The following is a 17,364-nucleotide window of genomic DNA, read 5'->3' on the forward strand; positions in this document are numbered from 1 at the left end:
GAGAATGATTTATTGCACTTGCAATGTGCGTGGAAACAGCAGCAGTTGCTTTCTAGTTGAGGATAACAGCTGCCTGTTATCCCCCCCAAGAGCATCGCCTCCTTGTTGCTAACCTTGTCGCTCTGCAACAGGAGGCTCTAGAGAAGCTGCACTCCCAGGTTTCAGGTCACCTTGAAGGGGGAAAAACATTCCTTGGGCAGAGAGTAAAAAACAAAACTCTTATTTTATTATACAACGGAGTCAGCATTTAAGCCCCAGACATTTCTACGCAGCACAACGCAGCTCCTGTGGGAACACAGGGACCGCATAGGATTTAATCACACACACTGGTAGCAAAACGACAGATATCTGGTACCCAAAGCATGGACCTGCCATTGGAGATGGCTGGCCTGGCTCCTCTGCTCAAGGCTCCGCTCCCCTCTCCCTGCAGGTCAGTGGCTCTGTGGACTGGCAGAGGTCAGTGGCAATGTGCAATAGGCTCCATGTTTAGAAAGCGGACGTGCATCTTGGTGTTGATGTCAATCCCCTGCCACATCTGGAATTGGAACAGGCAGGGTTAAATGCGATGGACGTCAGGGTCTTGGTCTTTTCCCGGCAATGGACTTGCCTGGGGGCTCCTAAGAGGCAGGAGCCCTTCTCATTCCTTCTACCCTGAGCTGGTCTGTCTAACACCCTCGCTGAATGGCCAAGGATGGTGCCACGCTGGTAATGGCTGAACGCTGCTACCACCTGGCAGCTCTGCGTGAAGCAAGTTGAGTGTCTCCATCCAATTCATCTGGGGCCAGGGTCCACACCACAAACCACGGTCCCATCTGGCACCCCGAGCTGACAGCCTCTGTCAAGATCAAAGGGGCCTTGGAGACCGAGCGTCTCTCAGAAGTGAGCCCTTCAGAACAACACTGAGCATGCTGGCAGGAGACAGCGCATGGGAAACCTGCCCAGCCCACTGCCAGTGCTGCACTCCTGGAAGCTGTTACCACGTTGCGTCTGGAGGGAAGAAAAGCCTGGGGCAGTCATGGCTTTGCTACTAACAAAGGGAGGACAGGTGGCAGTGGATAAACGAGGCCCCAGCCTTTGCAATAGCCCTGGGAGCCAGCCCAGCATGGGAACCAGCATCTTGGCACACTAGCTAAAGAGGATGAGGTGCTGCACACAGGTACCTTCCCCGTCACTGCAACCCCGAAACGGAGTGGGCAGCAACGACTGCACAAGACCAGTTTGGGGAATGAATTCTTCTGCTGAATTCAGCCCGAGAGCTCCTCCCACCCCAACAAAGCTCCCTGTTTAAGTTAGTCTGAGCAACACAAAAGTCTTCACTAACCTTAAGGAAGTCTTCAAATGTGATTCCCTCGTACACCTGGTCTGGCTCCTAGGGTTTGGGAAGAGAGAGAGAATTAACTCCCCTCCAGCTCTGTTAATAGCACTGAAAAGATTGGAAAGAGATAGGGTTGTCTGGGCAGGGGTCGGGGAGTCAGGAGACCTGCCTCTTCCTCTCCTCATGCCTCCGTTTCCACACCCCTAAAACGTGGGTAATACCTAGCTACCTCTCACAGTGTTAGGGTGCAAAGGATTGTTATTAGATAAGACCAGGAAAAAAACCCCCGCAAGTGCAACCAGTTTGTTGTTGGCATGGGCTGCTCTATTTGTGAGGTGAGGCGAGGCTCCAAGACGAGTAGAGCTCGAGGAAAAGAACACAGCTGAAGCCATTGCCGGCGTTCTGCTCTGTCCCAAGACAATTGGCTGTCTGGGCACTGAGGCTGCCGGGACAATCAGACAATCATTGGCCCAGGGACGCCACGGCAAACAAGCAACTTAATACGGACGGCTGCGGCAGCGTCCCCTGCTTCGCAGCCCCAGCAACAAGTCCCAGTCCGCAGCAACAGCTGCCCGTTTGATGCAGGCCAAAGGAACAGGCACCAAATGCCACCTCATTAGGACAGTGAAAGGGGACGAATAATTTGTTGTTCCTTTGGTGTTCAGGCCTCTGGACCTCTTAGCAAAGAAGGCTCGAGAGTTCCAGCCTTCAAGGCAGTGAGGCTGCAATGGGACGTAAGCACAAGCTGAATGGGGCCTACGTGGAGACATGTCTATAGCCCAGTGGGGTTTGTCTGATGAATTTTGTGTGCACCCGTTTTGCTGACGTGACCAGCTGCAATTGGGATCTGGCAGACAGCGGGGGGGGGTGGGGGTGGGGGGGGGGGGGTAGCGATGGCTGCATGTGGCGCATCACATACGGCCCTGGAGTGCTCAGCCCAAAAGCAGCACAGTGCATGGGAGCAGAGTGCATGACACAGACCAGACGGGTCCTGCGCAGCGTGCTCGTCCATGGAGCAGCACCCGATTACTCTGCAGGGCCTGGCATCCAGCGACACGTGGCGCAATATCTACACATCATTATACCACCCAAAGGGGTCCCACCATTTGTCCCACACAGATGCTGGCAGCCTCCATCATGGCACCATCTGCAATTGATCTCGCTGACTCCTTCTCCAGGTGGGGGTTCCTAGACAGCAGCTCTTCCACCACCTAGCGGGGAGCGGGAAGCAAGGCGGACTGGTGTTAGGGGTGGCAGTGGTTTTGGGAAAGGCTTCGGGAGAGGGGAAGGCTAGAACAATACGTTACTTTTCTGTATTCCAGCAGGGTGATCTTCCCATCGTTGTCCGAATCGTACATGTGAAAGAGAACTAGGAAACAAGGCACAGGAGAGTGACAGGCTCAGTCATCGGCTCCCATGGCTGATGGCCAAATCATAATCATGCACCCCAGAACCCAGAGGCTTACTGCAAATGTAAGGACATAGCGAAAGAGCTGGAGGAGTGGGGTGTCTGTGCAGCCCACCCTCGAAAACTGGGGAGCCCTGGGCCGGGGACTCTTGGGAAGTCTCACATTTTAGTTTCTCCTGCCGGAAGTGATCCAGCTGCTCTTCGTCCATGTTCATCTCAATAGGCCTGAAATAGGACATGATGGTCAGGAAGTCCTCAAAGTTGATCTCATCAGCTAACCCACTGGGCGCCTGCCGTAGGTTCCTGCAGAGGCCCGAGATGAAGACAAGGTGAGAAATGACAGATCGGACGGCGACGAAGCTACTGGCAGTGAGCATTCAGCTAGCACGTGTCGCTCCATCACAGATCAGAGATGAGAGATGCGGCCTATTAGATCTTCTCCAGCCATGCCACCCTGGTCACTGTAGGATTGCTCCCTGCTCTCTGTTTGCTCGTGTTTTGCGCAGTCTAACATTACATGTGTGTGACACAGAGGCCCACGGGGGCTTCACCGCTCTGGGTTAGCCACTGGGTTAGCACCCTGGGTGCTTCTGCGCTGTGCAGCTTTGGCTCGGCATCCTGGCACTGGCAGTCGGCTCACAGCACAGTGACCTCACCCCGGCTTCCCCCATTCTGGATACTCCTGACAGGGTGACACCAACAGCCCCGAGTCTCCCCAAAAGCCTCACCCGTGCAGTGCTTAGCCCCCCCTCACTGCAGCACTCGCAAAACCTTCTCCAGTTCGCTGCTCCCGTAAAGCGACAGAACACAGCACTCGCCAGTTAGTTTGGCTGAGGGTTTTGCCCTCCAGTTGGCAACCCGAGATTGAAATGATACCAAGGAGAAGGAAATGAGACAGAGGTTACAAATGAACAAAAGCCACTCAGCTTTGCTTGAGGGCCTGTTATAGTTTAAACTCAGTGAAAGAGGATACGCACACAGTTACATCAAACCTCTCGGCTAGCTGCCAGGACTGCTTGTCTTACCTCTTGTCGAAAAAGGCACGGACAATTTTCGACCTAATTGGATTGAACTCCAGGTCGGGGATCCTGTCAAAACTCTCCTTGCTGTAAAGAAAACAGAGACAGCAACAAAGGGTGGATGAAGCTGAGCAGAAGGGAAAATGGGGACTTCAATTACTGCTCTAAGACACCTCGGGTTGGGGCACAAAAGGGGCTCTCGTCCCATGACGAGCTCCAGACCATTTGGTCACAGATTACTACACGCTAGTCATTTTCCACTTTCCAAAGCACAAAAGCTTCATCAGATTCATCCCTGCCACGGGCCTGGCTTCATTACATTGATTAACCAGCAGAGCACAGGGATGTAGGAGACCATCACACAGGGACAATGCAACCCCCAAAACTGAAAGAGGCCCATACCAGTCACGCACAGCTGTGTGCTAACAGGGACTGCCAAACCAAAGCTGCTCTGAGCTGTGCCTTCAATTAAAAAAAATTTCAAAAGCTCCCATCTCAGAAGTTCTCTCACTGCTGGAGGATCTATTATTTTAACCCTTCTGGTAACAGGGCATTTACTCAGCGCATGCCAAGCATTGCCCACACATCCTCGCGTACCATTCAGATTACTCAGCTCAGTGCGAGCAGAAAGAGCTTAGCACTGAGCAGCATCCCGCCTAGCAGAGCTGCAGATCCTTCCACCCCACGAGGCATTAATAGCCAGTCTATTTGTAGTCCATTCAGGAAAGGATGGGAGGAAATAGTGTCTTCCTGTGTTACTTTCATTGATGCTGCATTTCGCAGTTCTTGTTCTGTTGCGGCTCACGTTATGTTGCTTTCTCCATTTGGCTGCTTTCCCAATCGCTCAGCTTTTGTTTTGGCTCTTCTCTAGCACTATACTCCCTGGTAATAGCACGGGCCATACAAAGGGTGTCTATCAATACTACGCGTTATGGAAGCAGGGCTAGCTCAGCATTGCTAGGTCATGCTACTTGCTAATTTTTTTATAAAGCCACAACTCCTGGAGTCATGTGATCATATAGAAAGGCTTTTTAAAAGATTCTAACCCTCGTTGCAGAAAAAAATTTGAAAACCTGAACCCTAAAAGCACCGATTCCAGAAAGCAAATTAAAAGAACTAATATGTACTTTTTCCTTAAGCTCATGATTTTGCGGGGCCTGACTCATAACTTTTAGTGCTCTGAGTTGGTGGGGGGTGATTCTGCCAACTCCATCACCTCCTTCCTGAATCTGCAAGTATGTACCATTGGCAGGGAGAACCAGGGAGTAACAGCCTTTCCGGGGAAATGCTGCTTCCCTTCGTGCTTTGCATTCTCCTGCAGGTGTCACCCCCTGCTTCGTGCTCAGGGAGCAAAGGCTGGCCCAGAGGTGGCTCAGGTGCACTGGGGCAGAGATGTGCGTGCCCCACAGGAGTGAACAGGCCCACACATCATCCCTAGCGATAACATCTGCAATTTTCTTACCCGCTGTAACAAGCGCTCACTGTTATGACACGGTTGGAGATCTGCACGCTCTGAGAATCTCACAGCACGATGGGGCAGAGGGAGAGTTGGCTATTTATGGAGACAGGGAGCTCTCTGAATCAGTCCCTATCTGCCTGAGAAACAGACCTTTAATCAAAATGTTTTCTTTGTGCTACTGGGGGAACGGAAGTAGCTTTGCAAAATTTGCCACCTCCTCCCAGCTTTCCATTCGGCGCCGGACATGGAACGTGTCTTCGGCAGCTGAGCCTTCAGTAGGAAGGACTTGAATTAAATCACTTGGAAACCTCTTGGCAGTCACTGCTACTAAAGGAAAACGACGGTGCAAACCCCAGCTGCGGCTGGCGAGGCAGGTGCAAACTTGCCAGCACAAACTGTCTCAAGAAAGGAACGAATAAGTGGCAAGGCGCTGGGCGCAAGTGGGGGCTGGGGATCAGGTCTCCCACGTGACAGAAATGGAGACTGAGTTGGACACTGTATGTGGTCCGGGCAATGAGCTTGAGTTCTTGTATAGTAGGTTACTAGAGTCTCCTGTAGACTGTGTTGTTCTGTGTTGTACTGGCGGGTGGTGGAATGGTTGTTCTAGGCCTGCAAGGCTTAAATTCAATGGCGCTGTGCAGCGAGGGGAACCAATGGCTCCCAGCTCGGAACACCCCTGGAAGGGCAGTTACAGAAGAGTGGTCTAGCGTCAGGCTCCAGGCCCAAGTGACACAGCTGCTTGGCCAGCTGGGGGCCTGGAGATCAAAACGTCACTGCACGGTGAAAAGCCCTTAGAAGAGGAGAAGTTGGGGTGAGGGGGAGAGGGGGAGAGGGAAGATCATCAGTTGCCAGAGGCTCTCCAGGGAGGTGTAAGGGAGATGCTCTGAGGAAGAGTCTCTAGGGAACTAGGTTTCAGAGTAGCAGCCGTGTTAGTCTGTATCCATAAAAAGAAAAGGAGGACTTGTGGCACCTTAGAGACTAACAAATTTATTAGACACCCAGTTGGCTGGGCAGCATAGCATCGGTTTGTGGGATAGGTTCTCTCGGACACCTTGGTGTTCTGAATAAAGGATACTTGGCTCTAAGGAGGCAGTTTGTCACTGCCTAGAGGGAACAGGACTGCGGGGTCTGAGCCTCACACTTGGCAGCAGGGGACTGCAACCCAGGGCCCATATAGAGCAGGAGAGTCACATTATCCCACCCGGGGCCAGATGGCGGCTCATGGCTTGAGACCCGGGTGGGGCTGCACTCGACAAGACGCCAAGGGGCCAGAGGGGCAGCTCACCCGGGTACTGCGACATCCCACTCTGATCACTAACCCACCTTCTTGCCGCTTCTCAGTGCTTGTCTTAGGGGTTCCTAAACTGGGCAATGGAGGGAGACTGCAGGGAGGAGAGCCATGCAGGGCATTGGCAGTGGGAAGACGCTGAGCCACCTGCTGCTTCAGGGGGACAGGCTGCACCAACAAACTCCCCTCCCCACTCCCCGCAGAATGAGTCATCTGGCCAGCGACTGCAAGGGCAGTGCTGGGCCTCTCAGTAAGGAATGGGTGTCACCTCCGTGTCAGCCCCTAGCATCCCTGACAAAGATGGCTGGGATGATTTAATTGGGGATGGGTCCTGCTTTGAGCAGGGGGTTGGACTAGATAACCTCCTGAGGTCCCTTCCAACCCTGATAGTCTATGATTCTGTGATCCCATAGCCCATGCTCGGCTGCAGTGACACTGGTTTTAATGAGCCCGTTGCATGCTCCCCAGGACAAAGCAGGGGTCACTGCCAACACGCCAGTGGACGCGCAGACATTTGCATTGTGCTGCGGGGGGGGGGGGGGGGACAGATTTCCTTTGTCAGTCACTGTGACAGCTGCTGTTTGTTTTCTCTCTCTTGAAGGCGGGGGGTGGGGTGGGGGGGGAGGAGAAGAGTGACAGACAGATTATGCAAAGCAGGTTCCTGTGCGTCTCTGTCGTTTGCCCTGGCACCTGCCGGACAGACAGCTTCCACCACACAGCGGTGACTGTGCTGCGACCGAGAGGTCATCCTGCCGCTCCGCTCGGGGCAGGCGGGGCCGACTCTTCGCAGGGCCAGGGGGAGCCTGACGTGGCTGGTTACTGAGAGAAACTCACTGTGGAATGAGCAGCTTTACTCAGCATGGCCAGTTCCCCCTGGAGGGACACAGCATGAGCCCTGCTGGCCCTGCCGCCGGGGGGCTCCTGGCGAGCCCAGCATGGCTAGCTGGAAGGGCTCAGACTGCGGTGGGGAATCCAGCTGGGACACGTGATGAGTTTCAGGTACTGGACTTGGCCGGGAACTCCATTCAACCAACAAGGGACTGGAGGACTTCAACCAGAGAGCCCTCGGATGCTCAGGTGTAGGTTACAGTTCTGTAGCTATGGGGGACAGTGGGGTTTTTCCCCCATGCCCTGGATAACACGTAGCATTGAATCGTCCCTCCACCTTCACCCTCACCAAAGTGGCAGGAGTAAACATCCCCGTTCCTAGCTGGTAGCTTCCGATTCCCCACCGCTATCCCTGGGCCTCCGGCCACCCCGCCCCACCACACTGGCCAGTGCTCCCCATCTTGTACCATCAATTTCAGAAATGTCGCTAGTGGCCAGGGCAGGGAATGGGGCTGCTCGCGAAGCCCTCAGCCATTCTAGAGCTCGGACACGTAGAGCTTTGGGGCAGGGCTCCAAGATCGTTCCCATCTCAAGGGCCTGATCCTCTCACTGCTTTGCATCCTCTGGAGTCATTTGCATCTGGGCAAGGGGGGTGGGAGCTAGACAAGCAGGATATCAGAACCCTCCTCTCTTTTGTCCTGGTGATAGCAATTAATACCCACTTCCCACAGATGCAGGTGGTGCCCCACACTGGGAGGCAGCGGGGAAGCAGGCCATGTGTCTGGCTGGAGGTAGGGGAGGGCCTCTCTGCAGACTCCATGCTTCCTTATTCTCCCCCTCTCCCCACCTGGGAAATATTTCTGGAGGCTCCATCACTCCCTTCCTCCCACACATCATTTACAGAAGCGACTTCTCAGCTCCTTTCAGCCATGCAGGGGAATATGCCTCTTCCTTTGTAGGGTCTCCCCTCTGGCATTCTGCAGCCTCAAATGCTAGTGAAAGCTGATCGCACATACAAATCCCCACCCATATTCAGCAGGCCATGTTCTCGGGGGCACCAGGAGTTCCTCTGTGCTGCTTCACTTACAAAATAATCTCAGGGTTCTGGTGCCTGAAACAGTAATGAATGGCCAAGAATTGCCGGGCAGCCGTCGATTGATCTAAGCCTCCTCTCCTCACCAGGTTCTGGCCCTGCATGAACAGGAGCAATTACGGTGATCCAGAAAGAATGGGGTCCTTTCAGGCTTAACAGAGTGAGGCCAGTTCCTTTTATGCCGCTACATCTTTTCTCCGTACTGTGACTTAGTCTCTTCCGCCTTCTTGCAGCATTTTGCATTTTGTTTGATAAGTGGCTGCGCTCAGAGATAAACATCTGGATGTGTGTAAAACAAGCTTCCTCAGAAAAAACCCCATTGCCTGCTAGAGCCAAATCTTATTAACAACAGGAACAGGAAATTTATGAGCACGAAATATCCCCATTGGATAAGGTCACTTACGGGAGTCAGAGAACCTGTTACAACAACAGGAAATGGAGACCAGATTTCTCATGGTCCCCTCCCCCGGTTCTTTTTCTGCCCTCTCTGATACTCAGTGCTTTGACATTCCTTGTACTGCCATAGGGCACATGCGAGGAAGGAGTGTCATCGTAACTCTCTGTTTTTAGAATTTGGCTCCAATGTCTACCAGCCAGCCTCAAAGAACCCCACACAACATTGAGACAGCGGTTTCTGATCCCAAAGCACGTGCACGCAAACCCATCGTTTTTGTTCAAAATTTCCTATCAACATATTTCACTTTTTTGATGAAAAACAAAACTGAAAAACAAGAACATCTTGCTACTCAAAAAACAAACAAACAAACAAAAACGTTTTCCAAAAACATTGGGACTTTTGGTAAAAAAAATTGGTTTTGTAAAACTGAACATTTTAGTTTCCAGGGTTTTTTTAATATGAATTTTAGACAAAAAGTTATTTTGTGCTGGGGAAACTAGGGCTGTTGATTAATTGCAGTTAACTCATGATTAACTCAAAAAAATTAATCACGATTAATCACAGTTTTAATCACACTCTTAAACAACAGAATACCAATTGAAATGTATTAAATATTTTTGGATGTTTTTCTACCTTTTTTGAATATAACAATTTCAATTACAACACAGAACACAAAGTGTACAGTGCTCACTTTATTATTTTTATTACAAATATTTGCACTGTAAAAATGATAAAACAAAAGAAATAGTAATTTTCATTTCACCTGATACAAGTACTGTAGTGCAATCTCTTTATCATGAAAGAGCAACTTCCAAATTTAGATTTTTTTTTTTTTTGGTTACATAACTACACTCAAAAACATAACAATGTAAAACTTTAGCGCCTACAAGTCCACTCAGTCCTACTTCTTGTTCAGCCAATCACTAAGAGAAACAAGTCCTATGGAATGGTGGTTGAAGCATGAAAGAACATATGAATCTTTTGCACATCTGGCACGTAAATATCTTGCAATGCCGGCTACAAAAGTGCCATGCAAACGCCAGTTTTCACTTTCAAGTGACATTGTAAACAAGAATTGGGCAGCATTATCTTCTGCAAATGTAAACAAACTTGTTTGTCTGAGCGATTGGCTGAACAAGAAGTAGGACTGAGTGGACTTGCAGGCTCTAAATTTTTACATTGTTTTGTTTTTGAGTGCAGTTATGTAACCAAAAAAATCTACATTTGTAAGTTGCACTTTCATGATAAAGAAATTGCATTCCAGTACTTGTATCAGGTGAACTGAAAAATAATATTTATTTGTTTACAATGCAAATATTTTAAAAATAAACATAAAATGAGCACTCTGCACTTTGTATTCTGTGTTGCAATCAAAATCAAAATATTTGAAAATGCAGAAAACATCCAAAAATATTTAAATTAATGATATGCTATTATTGTTTAACAGCATGCTTAACTGTGTGATTAATCACAATAATTTTTTTAATTGTGTGATTAATTGTGACTAACTTTTTTAATCGCTTGACAGCCCTAGTTTCAACATAATTTTTAGCAGCTGAGCTGAGGAATGCAGCCACCTCTGGAAACAGGGCTGATGTTTAACAGCATATAACGACAATACACAGCAGTCTAGGAAAGAAAGTAAAGACAAAGGAACCATTGGCAGCTGAAACTACAAGCAGATTTTAGTTAACTCTCCAGATTGGGATTCAATCACCGACTTGTGAAAAATGCCATGGGATCCTTAGTGACCAGAAAAAGGTCAGGACCTTTGTTTGAAACTCTAATTCCAAGAAAGGGATGCCCCTTCCAGCAGCCTAGCCCCCTTGGCACTATGCTGTGGTAACCATTCCCTTTGGAGTCAGAGATGGTCTCTTCCTGGCAAACAGATTACGCTCTCTTTCTCCCTCTCTGGGCAGTTTCAAGAACCAATCACCTGTAATGCATGGTATTGATATAATCCAGGTAGTGCTCCACAGGGCTCTGTAATCCTAGACGGAGACAGAGCAAGAGCACACGTGCACGGTAAAGGAATGAGTTTATAAACAACAACCCAGCCAGGGCAATAAACAAAGGATACAGAAATAAAAGCACCCTACCGGATGGTTGGCTGGTCCCCACTTATCTGCCTGAATCTCCGGTGAAGGTGCTCAATTTGTTCCAAAGTGACTGGGAAGAGAGAAGAGAAAGATCATTTGTCACTAACCTCTCCTGCCACAGCAGATGAGGTCTCCGCATAGGGCTCCCACGCTCTGCCAGACCTTCCCTAGGGGAAGCAGCAATGCACTGGAAGAGGATCATGGGGACTGAAAAAGGGTCTCATTCCTCCTGTGGCTACTGCCCATCCATCCCTGCTAAACATTCCCAGGACTTCTGACAAGCACCATATTTTTGGCCTTCAGAGAAAGCTCCCTCTGGAGAGGATACGCCTGGCTGCCCTGGAAAGTCTCCATCACGTCACACACCTGGAGCACTGTGTGAGGGTCAGTATATGTTTACTCCCTGGTAAAAGGCAGGTGGCCCTTAGTAAACAAACGTGTTAAGTGGGGTTCTCTCTCCCCTTGGCTCCTAACCAAGCGTCTTGTCTCGATGGGCAGTCCCCATTCCTTCCCTGCGCCTCTCTGCTGCATGCACTCCCAACAGGGGACATTTTTGTGGCATCGTTTGCAGCACATCCCTGCGGAGAAGCGGGCAGTCTGCGGCACGGTGCTGTGGCTGCAGGAAACGGTGTTAACCAGGGGTTTGTGTCTGGGGACTCGCCAATGACCAGCCCAGTAGAAAGCCTGGTCAAGGGAAATCTTACTCCAGTGTGTCCCCACCAGGGAAAGTGAAAATCTCTTTGTGCATTGGGGCTTCATGGTGACTAGCGTAGGCAGTGCTGTTGTAACCGTGTCAGTCCCAGGATATTAGAGAGATGAGGTGGGGGCGGTAATAGCTGGCAAATAATGGACATAGATACACTTAGGCCTGGTCTACACCAGACACTTAGGCTGACCCTGTTGCATCACTGAGAGATGCATTTAAACCAAACTGGCATAGACACTGCAGGGGCGACGGAAGAATTCTTCTGGCCAGCTAGCGACCACCTCTCAACGGGGCGGATTTACTGCTGCAACGGAAAAGCCCCTTCCCCCCCTGTAGCAGGCGTCTACATTACAGTGCTAGACTGGCGAAGCTGCAGCTGTGCCGTTTCAGCACTTCCAGACAAGGGTCAAAGGTCCAAGCAGCTCTTCGGAAAGTTGCATGTTGGTGCAACAGAGTAGTGGGGATGAGGAGCTTCCTTAAGAGGAGACATTGGACTCGGCTAAATAATTCAGCTCTGTTACAGCTCCAGTGACTTCCTTGAAAAAATCTGACCCATTAGGGCTACTTTATTTGGAAAGCAGCAGAGGGGATGCATGGCAAAGATATCAAATGGTGTTGGTGGATACGGCAGCATGGACTTGTGGTTAGAATGCAGGACTGGTTTCAGGAGACCTAGCTTCTATTTCCAGCACTGCCACTGGCTCCCTCTGTGGCCTTATGCATGTCACTTAACCTCTCTGCAGCTCTGTTTCCCCATCCATAAATCAGGTGAGTATCATTACTTGCTTATCTCAGAAGGGTCTGTGGGGACTGACTGTTCAGTGTTTGTAAACTGCTTTGAACATGTGAAGTACTACATGAGCCAAGTACTCACGGTATGGGAAAAGGCCCAGAACAATGCTGGCTATTCCACATCCACTAGAGCTGCGTTGCTTCAGAGGGGTAGCTGTGTTAGTTTAGATCTGTAAAAGTGGCAAAGAGTCCTGTGGCACCTTATAGACTAACAGACATATTGGAGCATGAGCTTTCATGGGTGAATACCCACTTCGTCAGATGCATCTGACGAAGTGGGTATTCACCCACGAAAGCTCATGCTCCAATACATCTGTTCGTCTATAAGGTGCCACAGGACTCTTTGCCACTTTTATAGCTGCATTGTAGCATGTAGAATTGTAGGTGTAGAATTATTATTTATTGAAAGCTACCCACAGTATGAGAGAGTCCCCAAGGAATTTATAATGTACGGTCCTGATCCTGCAATCTGAGCCACTCAAGCAAACTCTTAATGCCCTGGTGGCCCATTAGCAAAAGCTAAAGTTAGCTTGCAATAAGATTTTAGCCCTAGACAATACAGTTGAGATACAAAGTGCTGAGGTGAGAATCTGGTCTCTAAGTGATACAGAGTTGTCTCTTCCTCCCTCCCCCTAGTCATGTAGCTTATATTTGGGGAATTACCCCTAAGAGGGGTCAGTGACATAAGTGCACTGTTGCTGATTAAAAATAAAACATTAAAAAATAAATAAAGGTAGCCAATCAGGCCTTCCTGTTTACTTCAAGATTAGGAGGGGGCTCTATGAAATTCAAAAGCAATATATTTGAGAGAGAAAAGGGAAAGTTTTTGGACTATGACTTTCAGAAGTAACTATAAATTTTGGATGCCAATTTGAGACACCTTAAATGGACCTGATCTTCAGAAAGCACTGAGCAGCTCCCTTGTCTGGAAATCAGGCCCCTGCACTGTAACGTGGCCCCCAAACATGGAGGTATCCAAAGAGACTGGTCACTTTTGAAAATCTTTGCCTAGACCAGCGTGGGCAAACTTTTTGGCCTGAGGGCCACATTGGGTTTCCAAAACTGTATGGAGGGCTGGTTAGGGGAGGCTGTGTCTCCCCAGACAGCCACGCATGGCCCAGCCCCCACCTTCTATCTGACCCCCCACCCCACCCCACCACTTCTCGCCCCCTGACGGCTCCCCCGGAACCCCTGCCCCATCCAGTCACCCCTTCTCCCTGTCCTCTGACCGCCTCCAGAACCCCTGCCCCTGACTGCCCCCCGTTGCCCCATCCAACCCCCCCTCTCCTTCCTGACTGCCCCCCCGGGACCCCTGCCCCCTTTCAACCCCCCCTGTTCCCCGCCCTCTGACTGCCCCCACCCCAATCCATGCCCCCGACCACCACCCCGAACTCCCCTGCCCTCTATCCAGCCCCCCCTGGCCCCTGCCCCCTTACCATGCTGCCTGGAGCACCGGAGCTCAGGACAGGAGGGCTGTAGGTTGCCCACGTCTGACCTAGACACTCCATCAGCCTAGAAGTTGTAATTATGCTACCTTGGATAAAATTAAGAGCCATCGATTCTCCTGCTTCAAATCATGACGGTGATCACCAGCTGGGCTCAATTCCCCCCTCCTCCCCTACCCCTGGAATAATAATGGGCATTGTAGTGGCATATTATACATTCTGAAGTATCTGCCACTGGCTAATCGATGGTACCAAGCTAGACAGACCACTGCTCTGCTGCAGTGTGGCAAAGTTTACCTCCCCATGGTGGAGAAAGACAGTGTTGCGGCATATGAAGACTATTTGGGTACAATAATTCAGTTGTCCCACGAGTTAATACTTATGGGTACATGCTGTAACTGCATTGGCTGTGCACGGGTGCTAGCTGGGGGCAGCTCATGCAGGGAGAACAGCAACTCTGATGTTTACCCCTAACTATAGAGAGCTTACAAGTAACGATACTATCTTACTCAGAAACTCAGCGCCCGGGAGTGAACGCCATTCCAGTCATTGGCCCACACAACCATTCATCTGTGAACCTCAAGGAGATTTACGAGCACTGATTAAGCCTTGCACACCACACAGGAAGTGGGAATTATCCCCGTTTTATCGATGGGGAAGCTGAGACAAGAGCTGGATGGCGACTTGCACAACATCACACTGCAAGTCTGACAGAGCCCTGGACAGACTTCAGCCTCCCACTCCAATGCTCTAAGCTCTAGGCATGGCTCCCCTCCCACTGCAAGAGGGACTAGCCCTAATATCAACCTGCAATAAGCTGTGGCAAGACCAATCACTGATTTGTTGACTCCTTAATTTTGGTGGAAGTTATTTTCTTTTCGCTGATACCTTGCCAGAAACTCATGTTCATACTTACAGGACTCAAATCAGTCACGGGCTGGTACTTTTCAGACTTGCATAAATATTGACTATAGTAATTATCAGCAGTGGGAAAAGCAGCCTTTGGCTTTGTTTGTGCAAGATATTAGCTCATGTCCATGTGCCCACTGAGCATCACATTCTCTCTGACCCAGCCCCGTCGATGGGAGACATGGCATATCGAATCACATGGGATATGATGGAATACAAGCTTTCACTAATGGGCCTTTCGCAGCAGGGCAGGTAATTCACAAGCACATTAAAAAATCATGGGCAGATCTATGATTTTAACTCCAGTTGCCAGAAGGTAACAGATCTGTACTGATATTTTTCTAACTTTTAAGTAACCGGCTTTGCTCCATTTTTGTTGTTGTTTTACAGCCTTGAAAGGGAAACCTCCCCAGTTCACTGGCCTAAATATTTTACAGGTCCTGGGAAGCTCTCTGTGCTGTTTGCTGCAGCTTCTGTCTCTCTGTGTGCCTATTGCTGAACTGTTTTGTAACTTGGTGCAATTAGACTCATAGACTTTAAGGTCAGATGGGAACATCATGATCATCTAGTCTGACCTCCTGCCCATTGCAGGCCACAGAACCTCCCCCACCCACTCCTGTAGTAGGCCCATCACCTCTGGCTGAGTTACTGAAGTCCTCAAATCACGATTTAAAGACTCCAAGTTACAAAGAATCCACCATTTACACTAGTTTGAACCTACAAGTGATCCATGGCCCATGCTGCAGAGGAAGGTGAAACCCTCCCAGGAGCTTTGCCAATCTGACCTGGGGGAAAATTCCTTCTCGACCCCCAAATATGGTGATCATTTCGACCCTGAGCAGGTGGGCAAGAACCACCAGCCAGACACCAGGGAAAGAATTCTCTGTAGGGACTCGGAGCCCTTCCCCTTCTAGTGGCCCATCACCGGCCATTGGAGATATTTGCTGCTGGCAGTTGCAGATCGGCTACATGCCATTGTAGGCAGTCCCATCGTACCATCCCCTCCATAAACTTACCAAGCTCAGTCTTGAAGCCAATTAGGTTTGTTGCCCCCACTGCTCCCCTTGGAAGGCTGATATTTCCCTCAGTGACTCACAGTAGCTATCCTTACATCTGCTGCAGCAACAGCATGCTGTTGGGGATGGGACAATTTCACTCTTTCCAGCTGTGGAAGGATGCCACGATCACACACCTAAGACTAGCCATGGCTAGACCAGATCCACATCATCCCAATGGCTGACCTGAAAAGGATCTGATGTCTTCTAACATGATGAAAGGCATGAGGCTAAGAATGGGATGGCCACTAGCCACAGTTTAAAGCTCAGCCAAGCGTCAACAATGCAGCAAATCTCATCTTTAGGAAAAACATGTCTGAGCAAGAAGCCTAAAGTCTACTTCAGGGAGCATTCAGGTTCTTCTCTGAGTGGCTGCGGTCAAACATCAATTCCAGCTGGGTATAGACATCAGAGCTAGGCTTTGCCTCTCACGAAGGCTACACTCAGAACCCACATCCAGGTGAGCACAGCCATCCAGCTCCGACTGCTTAAGACTTCATGAGTGAGTCAATACCAGGTGGGCCCAGAAATACAGTGCACGGCATTTCTTTTTCCATCCCAAGTGTCTCAAGACCTCCCTTTTCTCACGCTCACACACGGAGATGTAAATTCCATCAGCTAATGCTTTTCACTTTCACCAGGAACAGTTGCACCTGGCTTTTCCAGTCTGCCTGCAATGAAGTCTGGCAAAGTCCCATGTGTGAGTGGTTCAGTCTCTCATGCAATGGGGAAGGACCTTTGTTTAAAAAACTACTATTACAATAAAAGTTCTTACACGCCCAGACTGTCAGCTTCTGAACCCCCCTGTAACTGCTAACGTGTCTCCTTGCCCTTGTCACGGGCTCCTGATTAGCCAAACAAATTTGGTGGGGTTGGCCAAGCTGTTTGGATGCTCAGGATCCTGCTGTATTTTGACTCTCTAGTTGCTTAAAATGGGACTCAACCTATTACTCTTACGTCTCCACTATAGCCATGTAGTGCTTTTAAAATCCTGCAGTGGTTTATGCTTTGCTGTTTTACTTCTGTCATGGTTTTCACATAAACGGAAACTTTTTCTACACATTGCTTTCAAATCTTAGCAGTCAGCTGTTGACCTTTCACATTGACATCACCATTGCCATGGAAACAATGGGGCCAAGGAAGTCTTGCACATCTGGAACTTGGTTTTTACATCAAAGTCTTATAAACCTCAGGGAACGCACAAGCAGTAACAAAAATCCCATTTGGCAGCAAAATGGTACCTCTTCCTCCCCAGCCATCAGAGTGTTCAGAGCGCATCTATGATTAGCATGGGAGGACTTGGAAATGGCACGCCTGGGTTCTAGTCCCAGTTGTGCCAGTGAATTTGGGCAAGTCACCACTTCTCTGTAATGTAGCTTTCCATGTATGTAAAATGGCGGCAGCCCCCCCCCGCCCCCCCCCAGTGGGTTATGGAGCAATTTGAGATTCACAGACGGAGGGCACAGATGGCGTGCTACTATAGTGTACTAGGGACCACTAGTGATCATCAGGTAGCCATGTTACATGCTCGTGAAGAGCTTGCACTGCTCT

The 17,364-nt window shown here is 49.7% G+C and overlaps 1 protein-coding gene across 2 annotated transcripts in view; it reads right to left on the minus strand.

Annotated features, from left to right (window-relative positions):
- Positions 1-204: 204 nt before the first annotated feature.
- TESC (tescalcin) overlaps positions 205-17,364 on the minus strand; it is a 28,762-nt gene continuing 11,602 nt past the window's right edge. The window contains exons 2-8 of one of the 2 annotated variants that reach the window (XM_073313065.1): positions 10,907-10,976; positions 3,749-3,829; positions 2,887-3,026; positions 2,623-2,684; positions 2,419-2,526; positions 1,322-1,369; positions 205-535 (exon numbers count right to left, since the gene is read on the minus strand). In XM_073313065.1, the coding sequence (XP_073169166.1) occupies positions 458-535; positions 1,322-1,369; positions 2,419-2,526; positions 2,623-2,684; positions 2,887-3,026; positions 3,749-3,829; positions 10,907-10,976 (587 nt within the window). In that variant the 3' untranslated portion in view covers positions 205-457. The other variant, XM_073313064.1, reaches the window with a different exon arrangement.

The sequence above is a fragment of the Lepidochelys kempii genome, chromosome 15 (assembly GCF_965140265.1).
Source record: "Lepidochelys kempii isolate rLepKem1 chromosome 15, rLepKem1.hap2, whole genome shotgun sequence".
In the NCBI taxonomy this organism is placed as follows: domain Eukaryota; kingdom Metazoa; phylum Chordata; order Testudines; family Cheloniidae; genus Lepidochelys; species Lepidochelys kempii.